This window comes from Typopeltis vanoorti, chromosome 2 (genome assembly GCF_054136105.1).
Source record: "Typopeltis vanoorti isolate ZY-2024b chromosome 2, IOZ_Tvanoo_1.0, whole genome shotgun sequence".
Taxonomy (NCBI): Eukaryota; Metazoa; Arthropoda; class Arachnida; order Uropygi; family Thelyphonidae; genus Typopeltis; species Typopeltis vanoorti.
Genome location: NC_143550.1, coordinates 162,837,183 through 162,852,555, shown reverse-complemented (window position 1 = coordinate 162,852,555; position 15,373 = coordinate 162,837,183). Strand labels below are relative to the sequence as shown.

The 15,373-nt window shown below is 37.7% G+C and overlaps 1 protein-coding gene across 4 annotated transcripts in view; it reads left to right on the top strand.

Moving 5' to 3' along the window:
- LOC150109592 (activin receptor type-1-like) overlaps positions 1–15,373 on the top strand; it is a 238,237-nt gene that overhangs the window by 208,634 nt on the left and 14,230 nt on the right. For all 4 annotated transcript variants that reach the window (XM_090409163.1, XM_090409157.1, XM_090409149.1 and 1 more), the window contains exon 7: positions 3,654–3,903. In XM_090409163.1, the coding sequence (XP_090265289.1) occupies positions 3,654–3,903 (250 nt within the window). The remainder of the gene's footprint in view (positions 1–3,653; positions 3,904–15,373) is intronic.

Here is a 15,373-nt window from a genome sequence, read left to right as displayed (position 1 = left end):
ACAAAAATGTCTCCTGGCTCTGATGGCATTCCTCCAATTGTCCTGAAAGTCTGTGCACCAGAACCTGTACTTACTCCACTTTCTCTTACTTCACTGGTATATATCCCAAAGCCTGGAAACTGGCCTATATTCAACCCATTCCTAAAAAGGGTGACAAATCACTGCCATCTAACTACCACCCTATCTCACTCACTCGCTTCAGTCCTATCCAAAGTGATGGAGAAAACCATCAACTCTCAGCTCCTATTCTACCTTGAAGGTACCCAGCTATTAAGTGGCTACCAAGATGGATTCCTTCGATGCGCATTAACAGGAGATCTATAGGCCAGTTTCCAGGCTTTGGAATATATATGCCATGGAGAAATTTGGTGAATCCCATGTGGTTGCACTGGATATCCCTTTGACCCGGTCTGGCACTAAGCAAACTCCCATCATTTGGACTGTCTCAGGACTTCTGCAGATGGATTGCCATCTTCCTGTCTGGATGGGATGTACACTATGTGTGATGGTAGACAGCTCCCTATCCTCTCACCATCCAACTGATGCTGGGGTCCCACAAGGTATAGTTCTCTCACCAGTCCTCTTCCTTCTGTATATCAATGACCTACTTCAGTTGACCTCCAACTCAATATGCAGTTTTGCAGATGACAGCACATTGCACTCCTCCCTTTCTTTTGACAAACCCTACTCTACACAATCCACTTCAACCCACAGAGCATCGACCACCACTGCTCTTAATTCTGACTTCCAAGCCATCCTCCAATGGGGCTCAGATAACCTTGTCAACTTCAAAGCTAGTAAAACCCAGTTCTGTCTTATTTCTCACAAAAAATAACCATTTTCCTCCAGCATTGTTTTTGATAACACTCAAATTCCCAGACAAGATGAGATTTCTCTTCTTGGAATTGCCCTGACATCGAGCTGCTCCTGGTACACACACACACACTGCAACCACTGCATCTTCAGCTTCCAAAAACTAGGTTTTCTCTTTCGCTCAAGATGTTACTTCACCTGTAAACAGCTCTTAACGTTATACAAATTGCAAATCCACCCAACTATCGAATATTGCCCTCACATTTGGAGAGGGGCTCCTAAAAGCTCCCTCAAAATGCTTGACTCAATACAGAGGAGAGCAATTAGACAGATAAATGACCCATCTCTTACCAACTCACTCCCCTTACTCTCACATAGACATTTGGTCTCTGCAATTTGTATATTCTATAAATATTTTCATGGGAAATGTTCATCTGAAACAGCATCTATAATTCCCCCACTCTGTATTAAGCCCATTGGAATATGTACAGCTGCTTCTCAACATCCTTTCACAGTACACCTTGAAACCCACAGAACAAGTTTCTTTCCTCCTCCTCCATCTCTGCTGCTGTACTGTGGAACAGTTCCCCCCCCCCCCCGATGTATTTCCTGAATACAACATACAGGCTTTTAAATCCAATGTAAACAAGTTTTTCCTTTCCCAACCCACTACCTGTATATGGTACTAATGTACTATAGGTTGACCAGCCAACCTCTCGTATATGGACCCAAGATAAAAAAAAAAAAAAAAAAAAAAAAAAATGATACATCTTTATCTTTTTACAATACTAAAACAACTACAGTCCTTAACCCTGAATCTCTAGATCTGTAAAAATATAAGTTCCAAAAGCACTGAGATTTATAGCATGAATAAAGGTTGAAAGTAAATGAAACCACCTCTACTGAAAAGAGAGAGATGTCTTATATCTTATGATGAAATTGGATGAGATTATTAAAAAGAAATTCGAATTTCTCAAGAAATATTTCTACTATTTCCAGTAATCAGGAATTTTAAAATTACGAATTTTCCTGAGAATTCACATGCCTTATATCTTTCTGTTGCATATTTTCTCTGACTGTAGAGAAAAAAATCCACCTATCTACTTATGAGATTGACTAATTGATCCTTAATCAAAAGTTCTTATAAAGGTTCCCTTTCCCTAGACAACATTTGAACTCACTTCTTTCCAGCAAAAGTGTTCATTCTTTCAATGGATGCAGTGATTTATATGGAAAATCACCTACCCTTTATTTTGAGCCATAATTGCTGACTGTGCTGAATTGCTGGCCTGGTTGTCCAAGTAGTTATATCTGTTCTCCATCCAAAGGCTATGGGTTTGAATCCCACCGTGGGCATGGATGTTTGATTGTCTGTGGAAATACCAGTGGTGGGCAATATATTGCATTGATGTAGTTGCAGTTAGTTATAGTTGGTGGATTAAGTGGCGGAGACAGAGTTATAGAGAAGGTGCCCTCCCTCGATGAGTCTTTGGATTCCCTGGAGGTGTCACGTAATAATAATAATAATAATAAAATCTGGCATCTGTTATCCATAATTAACTGTCATCATAAATTTATATATTTATATATAGGCTGACAGCTATAATCTGAAGACTTTGTTCTGGTTTCTTTTGAAAGAAATTAAACAGCAACTGTTTAATTTCTTTCAAAAGAAACTAACCTTCGTATCTGAAGAATCCACATTGTTTAAACAATGTTAATGATGATTTTATGGCATATAAAAATGAAATTATGCAATCTGCAAAATCTAGAATGGAACAGTTTTCAAAGCAATGTGTACTTCAGCAGAAGACTCTGAAACAGAAAATAAATATGAGTGAAGAAATGTGAAATTACTTGGAGAATTTAGAGACAATCTAAAAACAGAACTAACTAGATATATTAATTTAATAGTAAAATCAAAGCCAGTTGAATCAAACAGCATATTTTCATTATTAAGAAGTTCACTTCACAACAGGAAGTGACATATATATACTGACACCGAACCTAAAAATTCTTTAGATGCCCTATTGACAATTCAACCTACATTGCCCAAAATGAAAGAAATTTTTCTACTTGTAATTAAACACTAATCCAGATTTTTCGACAGAGCAATTAATGTTTTGCATTTTTTAAAATTCTATTTTAACAATAAATTGAAATGTAAAATCTTGGTAGTAGTTTGTTTATTTATTTATTATTATTATTTGGTTTATAGTATTAGTATGATTTGAATTTCATATGTTGATATCAAACTCAGTGTTTTTCAGCAAATATATGTTAGTACCAATATATATATATATATATATATATATATATATATATATATATATATATTTTTTTTTTTTTTTTTTTTACAATCATCAAACATTTTGAATATCTAAAATAATATTAATTCATGTTTACTTTTTTTTCTTTTATGTACTAAAATGTACAGTTTATTATAGCATTTTAGAATTAGATTAAACAGAAAAATTCTTATTTTAGAGAAATTTTGAATAAATCCAATAAATTAAAATTTTTGTGGATTCTTGAGAAATCTTAGGAACTACAATTTTCTATTCCCAAAGATTAAAAAACATCGGGAATTTAGATACCCTAGTACACTTTGCATTTTCTTATGAAAAAAGAGGAATATGCCTATATTTAAAAAAAAAAAAAAAAAAAAAAAAAAAAAGTCAAAAACAAACACTTTCCTATTAAGCATATACTGAATTATGAAATTTCAAATATTATAAAATGATTCCTAGGGTTTCAATTAATTTGATTATACCCTTCAATTTAATTATGCTTAAGTTATTTTCTAATAATATATTCATTTATATATGTATATTTTGCAGACTAAAAATATCTTAGTGAAGACAAATGGTACCTGTGTCATAGCTGATTTTGGACTAGCAGTTACTCACACACAAGCATCAGATGAATTGAATATTTCTCATAACTACAGGGTAGGTACCAAACGATACATGGCACCTGAAATATTAGATGAAACAATCAGCATTACAAACTTTCAGTCTTACAGGCGAGCAGATATTTATTCCTTTGGACTCGTGCTATGGGAGGTATGCAGACGGTGCCTTAGTCAAGGTATGTAAAAGCTTTGTTTTAGTGATGTTGATTTTTAGAAAAATATTATTAGATATTATATATATATATATATATATATATATATTTATATATATATTTGTATAAAGAGAATTTAATGACCGAAAACCGAGAATAATTGTAAGGTTTTAATGGTATAACACACTACTAGTTTCGGCTTTTGACAGCCTTCTTCAGGTGTCTTTTAAAAATAGGATACAGCATTAAAAACAGGATACAGCAATAAAAACACTGAAGCTTAAAAAAAACTGAAACACAGGAAAAAACTGCAGTATATAATTAACATGAAAAAACATTGTAGTTACATTTAAGTTGTTCTTTCAATCGTGGCATTGTTTGGTGAATGCGTGCTTGCAATCTCTCGTGAACGGCAGTACTGAACAACAGCAGAATGGCTATCTGGGAGGTTGTAGCTCAAATTGTTATTTAAATGTTCATGATTAAGGATGATTTCTCTGGACTCTACAATTTTTCTTTCAAACTCATCATGGCAACGAAAGATGTTTTTGGATCTATCCCAGCAGACTGAATGACCCTGGTGTTCATCATCAGGATTGTTCGAGAAAAGAACATGACTAGACAAGGCACTGGTGCATGTTCTTTTGTAAGAGATGTCTCTTATGCTCCTCTATGTGTAATTCAATAGATTTATCTGTTTGATCAAAATAAGGGATATTACAGTCACACCATATTTTGTACACGCCAGGATATTTCAGATTATGATGATGAGGCTTCGGACGGCTTACTAGAGAGCGGATTTTTGGAAGTGTAGTAAATAAAGTCCTGATGTTGTATTTCGTAAGAACTCTAGCTAATTTTTGAGAGACTGAACTGATGTATGGGATAGAGATATTACCCTTAATATTGGTTATTTCTTCAGTGCAGTGGCTAGGAGGATCTAGAAGGAATTTTTTAATTGTTCTATCAGAATATCCATTTTGTCTAAAGACATATGAGAGGTAATTAATTTCTTTTTGCAGTTCATCCACGTCATTTAGAAGAGAGGAGCTCTATGTCCTAAGGTAGAAATAGTTCCAAGTTTTTGTGGAGGAAAATGATGGGACTGACTATGAAGATATCTATTAGTGTGTGTAGGTTTTCTATACATTGAAATTCTAAATTTTCCAGAGCAGCAGGACAGTTTTATATCCAGAAAAGGTAGGGAATTGTCATAGTTTAGCTGTGAATTTTATATTAGGATGTTGATTTTTGAGATGATCAAGAAAATCCATGAGAGAATTGTGGCCGTGGCTCCAAATAATAAAAATGTCATCCACATGACGTTTCCAAAGTTTAGGTTTAAACGAGAAGGATGATATAGCTTTTGTTTCAAAATCCTCTAAATAAATGTTTGCAAGAATAGGGGATAAAGGATTGCCCAATGCTAGACCTTGGTTTTGTTTGTAGATGGTGTCTTGATATCGAAAGTGACCAGACTTAATGCAATGGGTCAGTAAAGGAAACATTTTTTTTGGATAATTTGTCTTTTAGTAATATCAGTACTTCTTCCTAATTTTAGCTAGTTTTGGCATAGGAAACTATGTCAAAACTAACTATGATGTCATTCTCGTTGATAGTTATATCCTTAATGTGTGATACAAAGTCCATGGTGTTGTTGATGAAGACAAAGACTTATTAGAAAAACATTTGAGGTATTTAGCAAGATATTTAGAAAGTTTGTAAGTTGGAGAATCAATACCTTCCACAATTGGACGAAGAGGGATTTTTTCCTTGTGGATTTTAGGAACTCCATAAATACATGAGATAAGCAGATGAAGAGAGCATAGAGAAAGGCAAATGTTGCGAGATAGTTCAGTTGTTGTTTTTAATAAATTGGTGGTGCGATTTTGTAGTTCTCGAGTTGGATCTTCCTGAAGTATTAAATAGGTATTATTTTCAAGCAATTGAAGCATCTTATTATGGTAATCTTCAGAACTGAGGACAACTGTGGCATTGCCTTTATCTGCTAGTAATATTATTATATTTCTGTTGTTTTTTAGGCTTTTTATAGCCTGTTGTTCATCTGAAGAAATGTTATCTGTTGGAGGTTTTACATTATTAATAATGAATATGGATTCAATACATAGAAGTTTAGCATCTTGAGTAGGTAGGAATGAAGTGGCCTTTTCTATTTTGGTAAGGAGAGATTCTTTAGGAATAATAAAAAATTAGAGATGATAAAGGTGACATAAAACTGGAGAAAAATATATCCTTGTATGGAGTAATTTTTATTATTATTATCATCCAGGCCTCCACGGAGTCAAAAGACTCATCGTGGGAGGTCGCTTTTAAGAAACACACAAAGATTATCATACCACTCCTTGAACCCATTAACCGTTCCTGCTCTAACCACTCTCTCAGGCAATGCATTCCATGGTTCAACCACCCTTCATGCAAAGAAACTTCACCATCTTGCTCACAGCCTCTTTTTGTAACTTCCAGGGATGGCTACTTGTCATCATTCCTTCCCACTGTTTGACCAAGCGAAAGAACTCCCCCAATGTCTACCCTGTAATTGCCTCTCAACAGTTTAAAAGTCTCGATCGTATCACCTCTCCTTCTTCTATCCACCAAACCCTGCAGCCCACATTCCCTCAGTCGATCCTCGTAACTGACATTGTACAGTCCTAATAACAAAGAAACCATCTTTATTATCCACGTCTGTACCCTTTCCACAGTTAATTTATCCCCTTCAAATCCTGGGGACCAAACCTGAGAACAATAGTCCAAGTTTGGTCTAATCAGGGTCTTATACAATGGAATAATACTCATTTATCTCTACAAGTCAGCATCCTTCTCAGTATTGCAACAATCCTCTGGGTTACCTTTACCATCTTTGCAATATGCTCTCTGAATTCCAGTCTGCTACCCCCCCTGTGCAGTGGCACTATCTTACCTTCCTTCCATTTCTTGGCTACCTTTCCCACAGCCAGACTTTTATTGAAGACCCAGGTCAATGGAGCTGTCAGTTCTTTAGCACATTCTCCCCAAACCCATGGTGAAATACCATCCAATCCCACAGCTTTACTCAGTATTTCGAACACCGTCTCCTCTAAACCCTGAACCTGCCCTATCCCTTTAGTATTAAAACCTTCTCCAGGATGAAATACTCCAATAAAGTGTTCATTGAACAATTCTACTATGTCCTCTGCATCAGTCACTCTTTTCCCATTTTGATCCTGCAGTGTCATTCTTCCACAATCATTTCTCCTCCTACTGGCTACATAGCTAAAAAATTCCCTAGGATTATCTTTAGGGATGTTAGTGAAAATCTTTTCTCATATTCCAGTTTTGCCTTCCTCATCATACTGGTCACTCTCCTGGCCTGTGCTTTATATTATTCGTGTATCTGCCCTCCACCTCTCGCCTTATATCTCTTCCATAATCTCTTTTTCAACTGCAGTTCCTGTTTGATATTGTTTGTCATCCACTTTACACAAATTGTGTCTGCCACTTCATTTGTGGAATGCAGCTTACTATTGTTGCTAACAAATATCCTTTCACAATTTCCCAACTACTAATGATATCCTGGCCTTGCAATTCTGCCCCCCCCCCCCCACGGAACTGCCCCTAGATACCTAAGACTATTATAATCACTACCTTATAATTTCACATACGTTCTCTTTTCTTGAATACACCTTCATGTCTAATCATCTTCCAAGTCAAAACCACATGGTCACTCTCTCCAACTGGTGGGAGAGATGTCATCTGTTATCAGCTCTTCTGATACTGTGACCAAATCCAAAACTCTTGGACCTCTTGTTCTCTCTATCATATGTTGCCTAAGATATCTGTCCCTCAAGAATTCTAGAAATTCCATTCCCTTATTACTACATGCATTTCCTCTTCCCAACTTATACTGCTGTAGTTAAAATCTTCCATGACAGTCATTCTTTTTTGCACTTGACAAGCTCAACTACCTAAACATCTCTTGCTCTCCAACCTCTGTACTCCTTGGTTTGTAGAAACATCCTGCTAAATATTCTGTCTTGCCCACCTCTACCTCACACCATATGCTTTCAAAACCATTAGTGTCACTGCCTTCCAAAGCCTCCACTCTTAGAGGACATAAGTCATCACTTATCATAAGCAGTACTCCACCATCACGTTTTCCTTTCCTATCCTGCCAAAAAATGCTGTATCCTGCCGCTTCAATTCCAGTTATTCTATCATCCTCCTGTCAACCACGTCTCAGAGATCGCAATAATCTTTCGCCAGGCTGACGCTATCAGCGCTACCAATTCATCTCCTTTATTTCCGATACTCCTGGCATTAGTATAGAGCAGCGATTTTCAACTGGTGTGCCGTGAGATTTGTGAAAACAAATTAATTGAAAGAAATAATGTCATAATTTGCACATTTATTCCCTTGAAGCTCCCAAAAAGGATAAGTAATTACTATTATTAATATCTTTTGTATGTAAATCAGACAAAACTATGCCTATTTTTTGCCAGATCTTCAAAAAATTAAAAGAATATATTTTTAGTGTGTTGCAAAATTTTACTAATTAGTCTAGGTGTGGCATATTATTGAAAAAGGTTGAAAATCACTGGTATAGAGCATAAAAATGTCACTGCTTCTATACCGATCATTGTCCCCTCTCAACCCCACTGGACTCAGTGTTACCTGATGTCGTCCCCCTTCCTCCAAGCACCCATTCCCACAAGAGGCCACCCCTGCTATCATCCACCCTGGGAATTCTAGTTTCCCTGCATTGATACACTGACTCGTTCAGAAAACAGCAATCTCTCCAGATGCCTTCGTCCTTCCTCATTCAGATGCAAGCAGTCTCTCGCATACAGTTCCCCTCTGTCCTCAAACTCCTTCCAAGCATCCACATGCAATCCTTTCTTCTGACACATTCTGGCTATTATGCTATTCAGTATTACTGCTCTTCTACTCAACTCGTCACTATCATACCTGGGCAACACACATAATCTTTCCTCTCTGTGTTTTCTTTTGCACAACCTCAAGCAAGACTCTCAGATCTCTTCTGCCCAATTTACATTGCTTCTCAAGTGAGTGGTGCCCACCATCACAATAATTTCATCCATCCTTTGACCCATCATTTTGTAATTTGGTTTAAGCCAATAAGAATTACAATTTGGTCGGCTAAATCCCAAAATACCAGCGCATCCTCGTTCGTTCAGTATCTAGGTAGATACCCAACAGGGTGCACCACGAGAAGGTGAGGATTGGACATTAGGTCAGAAGCCCTGGTCGGTTCTCTGCATTCCTTTAAAGGCTATGTGGAGGTCTCCTCTCAGTTATACAGCTGTGACCCTTAAGATGGTAAATTAAATATGGAAATAGACAACAGAATCAACAAATCTGGTATGGTAGGAAGTCAATTGAATAAATTCATATGGAATAAGAGAGAAATTAGTTGGAACACTAAATTAGCTGTATACAAGACAGTGTTCCAGTTTTAACTTATGGATCTGAGAGCTGGGTCAGAAGTAAAACACTTGACCAAAGACTAGAGACCGCAGATATGAGAGTCCTGAGAAAGATTAGAGGCGTGAACAGATGGCATCAATCGCAATATCATATTAAAAACGAGGATATTAGGAAAGAACTTGATATTGTCAGCATCCAGAAATGCATTACCAGAGCTAATCTCAGGTGGTATGGTCACTTAAACAGAATGAGCGAGGAAAGATTAGCAAAACAAGTGTTCTCTGCAAGGTTGGCAGGAAAACGACCCAGAGGAAGACCGAGATATAGGTGGATTGATACGGTACAATGTGCCTTAGACGATAGAAATATAAGATCTGATAAGGATAATATTGGAGTCTTGACAGGTAACAGACTGATTTGGAGGAAAATTGTAGATGGGAAGTTAGTAATGATGTAAATTTTTCATGTAGTACTATCATATCCTGTACACCCCTTGAGGGTATATGTCAGGAATTTGATGATGATCCTTTTACCCCTCTTAATTACCATAGCCATATTTTCTATCATCCCTCCAGGCAAACACACCTCTGTCATCCTACTTACCTGCTGTCCTGGCATCACTCTATCCCTGGTTCCAGCACTCCTTCGTATTTCCTCTTTCTGACTGTTTCTATTCTCCCCTCCTCTATCATTCCCATAACTCTCTCTCTCACTCTTCTACTGTTTCTATTCTTTCCTCTTCTAGCATACCTCTCTCTCATTCCTTCTTTCCCATACATATCCATACTTTAAGTAGAAAAAGCCACCAAAAGTCTGAAATGTGGAAAGGCAACAGGAGTAGATGATATTCAACCAGAAATGTTCAAGTATGAAGGTATAAAAGTCCTGATGTGGCAGCACTGCATAGTTCAGACAGCCTGGACAGAGGGACTAATTCCAAATGATTGGAGTGGAGCTCTCATAGTACAAAAAGGGAAATAAAACTGAATGTGAGAATTACAGAACACCCTACTGAGTATTCCTGGTAAGATTTATGCAAGTATTATTATTATTATTATTATTATTATTATTGTTCCAGGAAACTCCAAGGAGTCGACAGACTCATCGAGGGAGGCCCTAACATCATGTCAAGAACAACTATTCAACATTCACACAGTATCTATCATACCTTGCCTTGAACTCATTCACGGTCGTAGCACCCACAGCAGACTCTGGAAGCTTATTCCACTCATTTACCACTCTCCAAGTAAAGAACCTAGCTCTAGCTCTATTACTATTATTAATATTACTATTATTATGGGCGACTCCAGGGAGTCCTTAGACTCTTCGAGGGAGGCCCTAAACATCATGTCCACACAACTATATGACATTCTCACAGTATCTATCATACCTTGCCTTGAACTCACTCACCGTCATAGCACCCACAACAGACTCTGGAAGCTTATTCCACTCATTTACCACTCTAAAAGTAAAGAACCCAGCTCTAACACCCCTGCTAACCACACTCTTGCCCAGCTTCCATAGGTGTCCCCTAGTTCTCCCACGACCACCAGTCCTGATCTCAAAAATATCCTCTGAATTAATCATATAGAAACTCTTTAGCAATTTGAATGTCTCAATCATATCTCCTCTTTTCCGCCTATCAACTAATTTCTGCAACCCACAAATCTTCAACCTATTCTCATATGGTTCATTCCATACACCTGCTATCATCTTAGTCACTCGCCTCTGGATCCTCCTCATCAAGAAGGAACCTAGGTGACCAAATCTGGGCACAATAGTCGAGATGAGGTCTTATCAAGGCTCGGTACAGAGGTACAATAACTTGCTTGTCTCTGCTCGTCAAGGTATTTTTCAACAGCCAAGTGAGTTGATGAGCTGATTTAGCTACTTTTGCAATGTGACCCCTAAATTTCATCTCCCTATCCACCAACACTCCCAAGTCCCTGGCCTCATCAATCTCCTGGAGTACAGTTCCACGAATGTGGTATACTGCTGCTCAATTGATTCACATGATCCTGCTGGATATCACCTTTATCAACTATTGCTCTCCCCAATATTCAGGCAACTGAATTGGGGAGAGGTATAAAAACATGAACTTTATTATAGGACTTACCCTTTACAAAGCCATGCTGCCCACTATAGAGTATCGCATCCCTCAGTGGGTGGATACCTGCTGTTGGATTTTATCTTTAACCAACTTTTCCAGTACTTTAACAGCCACTCCTGATATATTAATTGGTCTTTAGTACACAGGCTGACATGCCATCCAGTCCTACTGCTGTGTTCACATTGATATTTTTCAATATGCTGAACACCTCCTGATAATCCACCTCAATTTTGATATGTGTCTGTGTCAAATCAGCCACTGCGAAATCTCCACCTGAATGATACAATTTTGCAAAATGATCACTCAGTAACTCAACTATTTCTTTTCTATCTGTCACCTTCCTATCATGAGCTTACTTGCTACATGATGAAAAAAAACTCCTTTGGGTTTACTTTGGCTTACTTAGCTGATTTTCTTTCATAATCTGATTTGGCCTTTCTTACCATATTAGTAGTTGTCCTTCTTGCTTGGACTTTGTACTGCTGTACAAAGTGTATGCTTGATCGCCTTTTCTTTATATTCCCCTCCACAGTGTTTTTTTTTTTCCCCCAGCTCTGCTTTGTATCTCTACTCATTCACTTGATCCCCATTTAGCTTATCCTCCTGACCTTGGGTATGCAGTCTGATACTGCTTCTCTCAGACAATCTCTGACCATTTCCCATACTAATGTTACTTTTCTTGTAGCTTCTTCAGCTACCTGCTCCAAGATGACTCCTGTCTGTCATAGTTTTATAGTTCTACATAAACCCTTTCTTGACAGAAAATTCCACATGTTTGGCAACTTCCCAGAACAAGACTGCATGGTCACTCTCCCCAACTGGAGGAAGATGTCTACCTTAGTTAGGGATATATATCTTCTGACGCTATTACCAGATCCAACACCCTCAAACTCCTAGTCTCCTCTATAACACATTGTTTCATGTAATTATCCCTTAGCAACTATAAATTCGACTTCCATCTTGCCATTCCCCCTTTCCTCTGCCCAATCTACATCCCCATAGATAAAGTCTTCCATAATAATTGTTCGGCCTGCACTTTATTGTGCTAATATGCCAATACATGGTATCTACATCTTCCTGTGGGCCCCTTGGGCTATAGCAGCAATGAACAATATATTTTGTCCAATTAGCCTTTATCTCACACCAGACAGCCTCAAATGAACCATCTCTGCCAGACCTAAAATCCTCTATAACTTCTAATTTTGTTGATTGTAATTCTTCAGCTATCATCAGCAATTCCCCCACCTCCTGTCTTATTCCCTTGATCCTCAGAAAATTCAATACTCTTTACATTCTATCCCGGTAACTATATCATTTTCTGTCAACTATGTCTAATTGATGCCTATAATTTTTGGCAAAGTCAAGCTGGCCAATGCCAAAAACTCCTCTCCCTTATTTCTGATCTGACATTCATGTACATGCATTTCAACATTCTCCTGTACCCACAATCACCCTTGTGTAATGTCATTACCAACCCACCTATAGTTCACTAATGTTATTAAAAGTCTAACTAGGGGTGCTTAAGGGTCAAAGCTGTATAACTGAGAGGAGACCTCCACATAGCCTTTAAAGGAATGCGGAGAACCGACCAGGGCTTCTGACCTAATGTCCAATCCTCACCTTCTCGTGGTGCACCCTGTTGGGTATCTACTTTGATACTGAACGAACGAGGATGGGCTGGCAATTTGGGATTTAGCGAACCAAATTGTATTCTTATTGGTTAAACCAAAATAAAAAATGATGGTACAACATGACAAAATTTCATGCCGGCTAGGGCGTCGCCCAGTTAAACAAGGCCCCCGTTGTTTTCGCCAGGGAACCAGGGCGAACAGCGAAAAGTCACCTACTGGAACAAATCTGAAAACAAACCCCAACTCAACATCACCAGAGTTAAAGATCGGTACTATCAATGTAAGAAGCCTGAATGGCAAAGAAATGGAGCTAGCTGAGGAATTAGATAAGTACCAGATCGACATAATAGGGGTGACTGAAACAAAAAAGACCAAAACTGGTGAGATCTTTCTGAGCAATAAATACAAAATGTTATATTCAGGCAATAACAATCAAGGAAAAGAAGGAGTAGCCATAGTATTCAACACAAAATACGAGGCTAATCTTCTTGAATGGCAGTCAGTCTCAAGTAGAGTAATGTGGGCAAATATGAGAATGGGGAACTGGACAATGAGACTTATTTGTGCCTATGGTCCCACAGAAGGTTCTACTAAGGTAGAAGTGGAGGAATTTTTTGAGGCTTTAGAAAAAGCAACTGACACAATGAAAAAGGAAAAGTTGGTCCTTGTTGGGGATCTAAATAGTAGAGTAGGAAATGATTGTGAGACATACAAAAATATTTTGGGAAAATTTGGAGAAAAGAGCAAAGCTAATAATAATGGCAAATATCTGTTGGATTTCTGCTCAGGACATGGACTGGTTATTACTAACACCATGTTCCAACATAAAAATGTGCACAAATTCACATGGAGAGAAGAGGCTAGGAATAAGAAAAGTCTCATTGACTATGTTATTGTTGATAGTGATGTTTTCTCCCTGGTGCAGGACACCAGAGTGTACAGAGGATTTGAAATTGGAAGTGATCACTATTTAGTCTTGAGCAGGATAAAATTGAATTTCATATTGAAAAGAATAACATGTAAGAAAGTTTTAAAGCGAATAAAAGTTGAGCAGCTCTCAGATGTAAACTGTAGACTAAAATACAGAAATATTATTGAAAAGAAAATGAAAGAGTTTGAGAACAGAAATCAAACCTTGGAGATTCAGTGGCAAACTCTGAAGGAAACATTGATTGATTCTGCCAGAGAGGCATGTGGTGAGGTTGTGTGCAAAGATAAAAAAATCAGAACTCCCTGGTGGACACAGGAAGTTAAAGAGCCAGTGAAGGAAAAGAAGAAAGCATATCAAAAGTTCCTGGCAAATAAGTCAGCTTTTACTCTTACAGAATACAGAGACAAATGTAAGAAAGCTAAACAGCGTGTAAAACTAGCTAAACAAAAGTCATGGGAGGACTTTGGCAAGAATATAGAAAATAAATATCAAGAAGGTGGCAAAATATTCTGGAGGTTGTTGAAGAAGGCTTAGGAATGGAGGAAAGAGTGCTGTAAAAGAAATTAGAGATGATAAAGGTGAAATGAAAACAGGAGAAAAAGATATCCTTGAAGTATGGAGTAATTACTTTGAAAAACTGCTAAATGAAACAAGCAGTGATGACAGCACAGTGATAAAAAAACACTGACCAGGCATGCAGTCAGGAATACATATCCATACTTGAAGTAGAAAAAGCCATCAAAGGCTTGAAATGTGGAAAGGCAGCAGGAGTAGATGATATTCGACCAGAAAAGCTGAAGTATAGTGGTATAAGAGTCTTACAGTGGCTGCACTGCATAGTTCAGAAAGCCTGGACAGAGGGACGAATTCCCGATGATTGGAGTAGAGCTCTCATAGTACCCATATATAAAAAGGGAAATAAAACTGATTGTGAGAATTACAGAGGTATTTCCCTACTGAGTGTTCCTGGCAAGATCTATGCAAGTATACTTGAGAAACGGTTGAGAAGAATTGTGGAAGAAAAGCTTGGTGAAGAACAAGCTGGATTCAGGCCAAATAGAGGCTGTCAGGATCAGATCTTCACTTTACGACAAATAGTCGAGAAAGCATGGGAATATAACAAAGATCTGTATTTAAGTTTTGTCGATTTGGAAAAGGCATATGACAAGGTGCCAAGAGAGAAGCTATTCAATACGCTGCAGTTATATGATATGAATGGGGCATTATATCAAGCAATACTTAGTCTTTATTTGAGTTGTGAGTCAGCAGTTAGAATTGAAGGAAGTACAGGAAGATGGTTTAATGTTAAATCTGGTGTGAGACAAGGATGTACATTATCCCCTCTGTTATTCATTATCTATATGGATCACATTATGAAGG